This window comes from Helicoverpa armigera, chromosome 31 (genome assembly GCF_030705265.1).
Source record: "Helicoverpa armigera isolate CAAS_96S chromosome 31, ASM3070526v1, whole genome shotgun sequence".
Lineage (NCBI taxonomy): Eukaryota > Metazoa > Arthropoda > Insecta > Lepidoptera > Noctuidae > Helicoverpa > Helicoverpa armigera.
This window is the reverse complement of record NC_087150.1, coordinates 477,996-486,386: the sequence shown is the minus strand read 5'-3', so window position 1 is coordinate 486,386 and position 8,391 is coordinate 477,996. Positions and strand designations below refer to the sequence as shown.

Here is an 8,391-nt window from a genome sequence, read left to right as displayed (position 1 = left end):
GATTCGATCGATTTTAAAGTGATGACTGCAAAAAATTGCTAAAATCAATGGATAAATAAAGGATATTATTTAAAAAATATGTAATTAATTGGCATCAAAAATATATCACGTCCACATCTCGTCGCTGCCAAATGCTATGACAGGTTTCGATGTCTCTTGACTTTTTGATTTGGCAACTTTTATACGGTTCTGCCCCGTGATCACTGCGTAGTAAAATCTAATTTCTCTTCAGCGCAGTGCCCAGATTGTGACGTAATAAGAGATTCCCCTTACAAAGACTCGGGACTTCTCTTAAAACTAAAATGAGTTATAATCATACGAACTTGATGGTTCTCGTTGGTGTTACATTACATATCATTAAACAATGTGCACTGTTATGGTTTTGCAAAGTAAAGACTTGTTTTATATGCTGACATGACGAAGAAACACTGTTATATGTAAGTACCTATTTGTACGTACATTGTGCTTGATATCTTACTCTTATTGATGACCAGCCATTTTCATGCGGTTTTACTCGTGTCCCGTGGGAAAAAATGCCCGTAACGGGATAAAATATAGCCTACGTTACTCGGGAAGAGTGTAGCTTCCTAACAGTAAAACAATTTTTAAATCGGTATAAGGTACAAACAAATAAAATAATGTTTCCTCTTTATTATATTAGTGTAAAAAATGCGTTAGTTTAACTAGCGATGCATGTCTGACGCGCTTTCATTGCGAAAGGATGTTTAAACAGAAAGCTACGCCATTATCTAAAAGGCGACCAAGGTCCATTTCAACCGCCACAGCTGTTTTCATATAGAGAGTTCAGCCAGCTGCGTAGGGGACATACTTTCGTGCAAAAGCATTTACGCAGACACAGGTGCACTCACTATTCTTTCACTCTCATAACCCAATGGGACGGTAATCCGACGCCACCGGAGGGACATTCAAACGGGCGCAAGACCGACATTCACGTGCTCTCCGATACGGGTGTATCGATCACCAACTTCCAAATTCCGGACTGCTTTGTGAAAGTTTCCGCACAGCGATTTCGGCCCGACCCGGGAATCGGACACAAGTTCCCTGCGGCCCGATTCTCCTAAGTCAAAATTGAATCGCAACAGCAGTTTGTGAATGGGTTGTATAACACTGAAAATATTTTTTCGAATTGGTATACTGTACCTACTGACTGTTCCACGCGATTTCATCCGCGTCCCGGGGAAACTTCTTCCCGCACCCGGACAAAACACGGTGTAGCCTTCTAACAGTGAAATAATTATTCAAATCGGTTCAGTAGTTCCAGATTCTATTTGATTCAAACAAACAATCAAATCTTACCTCTTTCTAAATTAGGATAGATTGAAAATATTGAAATTGATAGGCACAGATATGTATTTCATTATTTAATTTTGGATAACATACAGATATTACATGCATTATTATACTTAGCACCTTAAATTATAGCACACATGTATAAATACCTTTTAAAACATCACTTGAATTAGAAACATAAATATAAATATAATAATTTATATTCCCATACAGATCTGTATTTAAAAAAATAATAAATAGAATGCTCATGAATAATAATAAAAACTTAAAAATGTCATAAATCGTGAATACAAACTTAATTTAGCTGCATATAACTTAAATTCATCAAGATGACAAAATTCTTTGAGCCATCATAAAAGTTAATGATTGTCACGCGTCGTATTGCACTAAAATGCCTCAGTAGCAGATTGAGGCTGCGGGATTGTTCGCGCGAATTACCGCGGTCCTGGTACATAAAAGGTTTAAGAAGGTACATGATGGGTTTAAATCAGTAAGAGTCTGACAATCCCTCACTCTACACCCACAGCGGGACCATTTGATGATTTCCCGTCAACAAAATAACCGACAGATTAAGAAAAAGCTTCCCTTATTTAAGTCTTTAAAAGTATTTTTTTTACTAGATTATACACAACAGTTAGAGACAACGTGTTTACTAGTAGAGCACCATGTACGCAGGGCCGTATTATTTGCTATTCATGCTATATTGTTAATCCGGCACTGCAATGCCTATACATACATATACATAGGACATACAATATCAAATTAAAGATTTATCTATTGGGACATTCACTTCGATAGAAAATATATAAAAAATTCTTCATCAAATAGGAACAATTATAAATATTTTTTTAAGCATTTTCAGTCTTTCAAATAAACAAGGTAGGTACATAAAAATAAAATAAATAAGCATGTGTCCTTATTTCATTGCAATTATAAAACTTAATAAATAGTTTGTGATTTGCAAAGTTCATCCCAATGCTTATAGCTGACATATGATAAGACTAAAATATTTTTTATCCTATGTATAGCTTGCATACTCACGGTGAGTTGCACCATTCAACTATAACGATAGCCGAACCATTTTCAGTTGTCAAATACGGCTGGTTATGGTTTGGTTATCGTTATAGTTAAATGGTACAACTCACTCCTAATATTCTATTTAAGTATAAAAAATGCTTCATAAATAGCGCCTATATTAAAAACATTGTGAAAATACATTTTTAATTAATCCAGGCCCGAAACAAGTTGTTTCGTGTGGGAATCGAACCCGCGACACGCAAAGTAGTAGCTAATTACTGAGCCACTACGCTTAGCATATTGCCATTTAATGTATTTATGTATAGCTGTTACCCACGGTTTCACCCGCGCCCTGACAAAACTACTTCCCGCAAATGGGTAAAAAGTGACTTTTCTCAGGCAGTGTGTAAAGTGTCTGTGTACCAAACTTTTACAGACAGACATACTTTCGCTTTTATAATGATATAAGTATGCTCAAAATGACTGAAAGCTTCTGAAATAAATACTAATTTCCTACAGCATCACTTGGCAATTATCAGAGATAAAATAAGGACTACCTCAGCAGCTTTCAATATTTTGAACAACTAGTATATGTAGGTACTTATCTTAGGAGCCATTTTCCAATATTCAGTTTTTTTTATCACCGAATTAGTAAGCCAATATTTAAAGATAATTATGTCCAACATTTTAACTCATCCTTGAGATTAAAATCTGAATATTTGAGAATTGCACCCATTCACGGCACGGCGCGGCAAATTATTTTTAGGCCACAAATAAAAATATAATTTACTTGTACAAAATCAAATAATCGCAGTTTTAATTTGATTCCGTCTTAACTGTCGATAAAAACTACTATTATTATCTTTTAAATTTCAACCTTATTTCCATACACTTATGTCACATTTTTATTCGCGTACCGTGCCACGAATGGGCGACTCCCCTTGTCTTAATAAGACATAGGCCAGTTGTACCACTTCTGAAAAATTAACTATCAACCAAATGAATTTATAACCGAAAACATAACATAGTTATAAAATTAATCGGCAGATAAATTAATCTTATGTAAAAGTAATGAAACTAGCCTCTAGCCTAATTCTCGTCAAGTAACTTTACCGCTCTGAAGATGGTCACTAATGGCTGTGCAACGGTTAAGGCTGTGTCTACAGTAGACAAACAGTTTATCAGCCGACTGAGTGAGCCAAGACGTTAGATGCAGACGGACATTTACTGGTCAGTCGCCGCAAGTAACACTACAAACTGCGCAAAGTGAGCCGGAACGGAGTACTAAACAGTCGGCTGCTAAAAGTTTGCCAACTATGAACATAGCCTTACAGTTCTTTCACAACACGATTTTCGAACGATCGGAGTTTGAAAGTACTGTTGCAAGGCGCAAGGCATCCAATGACTTACTTCAGATTCGTAGTTTTTGACAAGAGCTGTATAAATGTTTTATCTCACGAAAGCGGGTGAATTATACTTATGTGTAAATGTGTAGACGACCGCACATCAACCTACCTCAATCTGTCAGATTTCTTCAATGAATTTTCAACCTTATCACGATAGTGGAAGGTTAATGTTCGATTGGTACAATTTGACAGAATCGTATAGGCCTGCTGGTGTCTACTCGTCGACTCGGCAACTACTGAGCTCCCGAGCTTACGCATACGAAGACAACGTGCATATACCTACTGTTTACACACATAAGTTTAGCTCAACCGCTTTCGTGAAGAAAAGAACATCAAAGTTTTTCTTTCGATCCCCATAAACAAAACATCAAGGTTTATGTTTACCATCGAGTACAAATTCTATGAACCTCTGGCTTTGTTTGAACGCTTTCAACCTCTCTTTGTTGCAATCCTCCATTAGAACTATGGGGGAGAGTTTTCCGAACTCTCTATTTTCGGAAGTACTAGGCTTTTGAGTACTATGACTACTAGCACCAAGTACTTTTTCTGCAGTAAAAGTTCGCCTCATTTTACAAAGGCTCGGGTCTTTAACTACAGGAGTTTTTAAAGAACTAACGCCCGAAGTGGAGGGTTTGTTGAGTATTTTCGTTTGCACATTTAAAGGCGGGTCTGAGTAACTAGCTTTTGTTTTTTCTTCTTCCCGAGTAGAAGCAGTACATGCCCCATTAGAAGAACCTCCGTCTAAAATCAACCTCTTTTTCTGATTGGCGATTTCTTCTAAATAATCCAAACGAGCGGTTAGTCGCGCCATTATTTGCGGTAAAACCACAGATTTTTCATAAAAATCTGGTCCTTTAGTGTAATTTGCTTTCAAATGATCAGGTTTCTGCAGTCGCTTCTTCTTGTACACTTTCTCGTCTTTCTGAATGGCTTTTACGGTGAAACTTGTTAAAGAGTTGCTGATTTGACTGTCGACTGGGCTCGGTTTGGGCTCAGGACGTGGTTTGACTTCGTTACTTCCGTATTCGAATTTTGAATTGGTGAAGGTATTATTTAAATTGAAACGGGAAAAATCGGTGGTTATTTCTGATAAGGGTACACTTTTATTTTTTATAGGGCTATCTGATTTTAGTGTAGACGCGTGAACAGTACTGCCAAGTTTTTGAGGACTGTCTGATTGCAGTTTAGGCGACTGTCTGGGTGTAGTAACAGAACTGCTAAGCCTTTCCAAAGTCTTTTGAGACAATACTTCGCGAACTAACTCATCAGGATCCTTCACCGGTTCGTCAAACACTTTCGGCACTAAAACTCTCGGCGTTTCTTCGATAAAATCATGTTTCAGATCAGAAATTGTTTCCGTTTTATCCTGCCCTAAGTTAGTCCAGTCAATTTTTTCACCAGACTCTAACATATCGAGGAACCGGTCAAAACCGGGTGGATGTTCCACGTAATCTGAACCCAAGAAACTCGAAGCACCATCAGTTTCATTACCATCTGTATCTTTCTGCTTTATATGTTGCGGAGTCACGAATATATTTTGAAATAAATCGACTAAATCGTAGTCCCTATTTTTGTCAAAAAACGACGCATTCAAATCTAAGCTGGCAACACCCGAATCTTTGGAACAATCGTCTATATCGATAAGTTTATCGACCTTGGCCCCATCACTAGTTTTGGCGGTATTTTTCTGCGGTTCCAAAATGTCGTAGACGTTGAAATTCTTCAGTACGTTCGGCGGGATGGGGATCTTGCTCTCGTTTTTAGGATGCTGCATCTTTTCTGAAATAGACAAGTATTTGCATTTTAATCTTAACCTTGAGTTTCATCTATAATACTAATAATATGTACTTACTAAAGAAGAAACTTTTTTGTTTGTTTGTAGGCTCTAAACTACTGAACTTTTTCAAAAAATCTTTCAATGTTGTGTCTTTCATTCTTTCACACTATACTTGAGTAACGTTGGCTATATTTTATCCCGGTACGCGAGTAAAAAAGCTGGAAAACAGCTACAGAACTTATGAATAAGGTCCAATATTAATTTCCTATACACCTTTTGGTTAAATATTTAACTAATTATTAAAAATCTGGATATTACTTTTTATTTGAGTTACAATAAAATGCAGCAAAAAATATTAATATAATTGCTATGGTAAATAACAATTACTTAATCAATTGAACATTATTTAAAGCAGTTATTGATTTTATTTAGCAGATAAAATTTTAACAGATAAGCCTTGTTTGGATTTGTTTTGATCACTATTTGAATTTATACTCCACCAGTTGTGTTCCCGCGGTTTCACTTGGATCCTGTGGAAACTACTGCCCATATCAGGATAAAATATAGCCTACATTACTCATATATAATTTAGCTTTATGATTAGGGTTGCCAACCGTGCTTTAATATATTATTATCCCTACTAATAATATAAATGCAAAGGTAACTCTGTCTGTCTGTCCGTCTGTTACGCTTTCACGTGTTAACCACTGAACGGATTTTAATAAAATTTGGTACAGAGATAGAGTTGACCTTGAGAAAGAACATAGGATAGTTTTTATCCTGGACTTTTGAAAAATTCTCTTGGAAACGAGATATAACCGAACTCTACGCGGACGAAGCCGCGGGTATAAGCTAGTATACTATATTTCGGGTCTACGCTGTTTAAAAAATATATAGTATGCCAAATACTATATTTTTCACAACAAAATCTAACAAACAAATCCTTCATAAAAAAATAATGAACGCGCCTCTATACTACGCGCCACTATGGCTATAACTTTTAACTGTTGAGAGACAAAAATGTCCTCTTTGTAATATTAGTAGGTATAGATTTGAGTTAACAATCTTGTTGACTTTTTTGCGTGTTTCGGAAAGCCCGATAAACGGTAAGTTCCGGTTATCATTAGATAATTTTTGGCAGTTTTAAGGGCATTCTGAGGCCAGAAAGTATGACAACCAGTCTTACCAAGGGATATTGGATTGCCCGGGTAACTTGGTTGAGCAGGTCAGATAGGCAGTTGCTCTTTGTAAAACACCAGTACTCAGCTGCATCCAGTTAGACTGGAAGCCGACCCCAACATAATTAGAAAAGGCTAGGCAGATGATGATGATATACTTACTAATACATATAAAGGATTTTTGACAGGTCATTTCAAATATACATATTAAACAAATAAACTACTGCTTAAAGTAATGTTTCAATTGATGAAGTTATAGTTATCATTCTATTTACATTGATTTTTAACTGCATATCATTTTTAAAAGAAGTTTTAGTGGCCTAGTTTGTAAACAACCTACCTCAATGGGTTTCCATGTCAGACAAGTTCCAATGTAAGTTTTCTAAGTTTGTATGTACTTTCTAAGTATATCTTGGACACCAATGACTGTGACACAATAAACTGTAGGTCCCGGCTGTCATTTGAACATCTTTGGCAGGTGTTATGGGTACTCAGAAGCCAGTAAGTCTTACCTAGGGGTATTGGGTTGCCTGGGTTAATTGGATGAGAAGAGGTCAGATAGGCAGTTGCACCTTGTAGAATACTGGAACTCGGCTGCATTCTGTTAGACTGGAAGCCGACCCCAACATACCTAGTTTAAGTTGTAGTAGTACATAGTTATAGTTGGGAAAAGGCTGAGTAGATGACACATTAAACTATACTTATTATTAATTGGAACTTGGAACTTAACAAACAAATAAATATTTTCTGTTTTGATAGCGTATCTTTCTAGAAGTATCAGTCTTTAGTTGTTAATGGCTCTGAAACTACTGAAGCAATTAGAAAAATTCTTTTACTGTTGGGAAGCTACACTATCCTCAATTAACATAGTCTATATTATGTCTGGTTATGGGATCAATTTTCCCCGGGATACGGGCGAAACTGCGGGAAATCAGATAGGTACTAATGATGATGACATCCTACTATCCCTCAAAATTATTTAAGAATATGAATAGTTATCAAGAGACACCCAATAGATCGTAAAATAAACATTATCCAACTAAATTCTATTACAAAATACATTTACGTCAAACACCTGTTGCGGCAAATACAAAGCTTTATTTGTAAACAAAAATACCGCATTGATGATAAATAGACAAAGATACCTAAACTATTGTTACCTATTGCGGCTTCATATACTAAATACATACAACTTTTGAGACTCAATAAGTATTTAAAACCAAAAATAAGTTCTCACCATCAAAATATTTTCACCTCGCAGTCAACTCAAAACTTTTTTTATTTTTAACTTTTGTTAATCGGACTTTTTGGTAAAAATAACCCACTACGGCTATAACACTCAAATGTTTTGGCAGACATACACCGTTTGTTTGTTTCTCATAATCTATAAGAAAGAAAAAATTCTTCACTTCGTAAAATAAAATAAACTCGGCTTCTCGAAAGAACTCCGAAATCGTATGAAGTGCGAAGGAAGAAGAAGAAAAGAAACTAACTGTCAAAAATTTTAATTAGTACAGTCCCAGACAGCGGCGAATGCTGATAACGAATGACGAATATTTTTGGCCTCAAAGAGTTTTTTTTTAATACGTTATGCATCACACCATTTAAATAATTCAATGAAATAGATTTTATTATTATCAATTTGCGCCTAACTACAGTATTATTTATAATAATATTATAAAGCTGAAGAGTTTGTTTGTTC

The 8,391-nt window shown here is 35.8% G+C and overlaps 1 protein-coding gene across 1 annotated transcript; it reads right to left on the bottom strand.

The window, feature by feature from the left end:
* Positions 1-3,128: 3,128 nt before the first annotated feature.
* Positions 3,129-8,177, bottom strand: LOC110383109 (uncharacterized). Its single transcript, XM_049840223.2, has 2 exons — positions 7,927-8,177; positions 3,129-5,513 (listed from the first exon to the last, which is right to left on the bottom strand). Exon 2 carries the CDS (start codon positions 5,506-5,508, stop codon positions 4,102-4,104), a length of 1,407 nt encoding a protein of 468 aa, XP_049696180.2. The 5' UTR covers positions 5,509-5,513; positions 7,927-8,177; the 3' UTR covers positions 3,129-4,101.
* Between the last annotated feature and the right edge of the window lie 214 nt (positions 8,178-8,391).

Excerpts from the sequence above, each read along its gene's own strand:
- LOC110383109 (XM_049840223.2), bottom strand. The coding sequence starts at position 5,508 with ATGCAGCATCCTAAAAACGAGAGCAAGATCCCCATCCCGCCGAACGTA.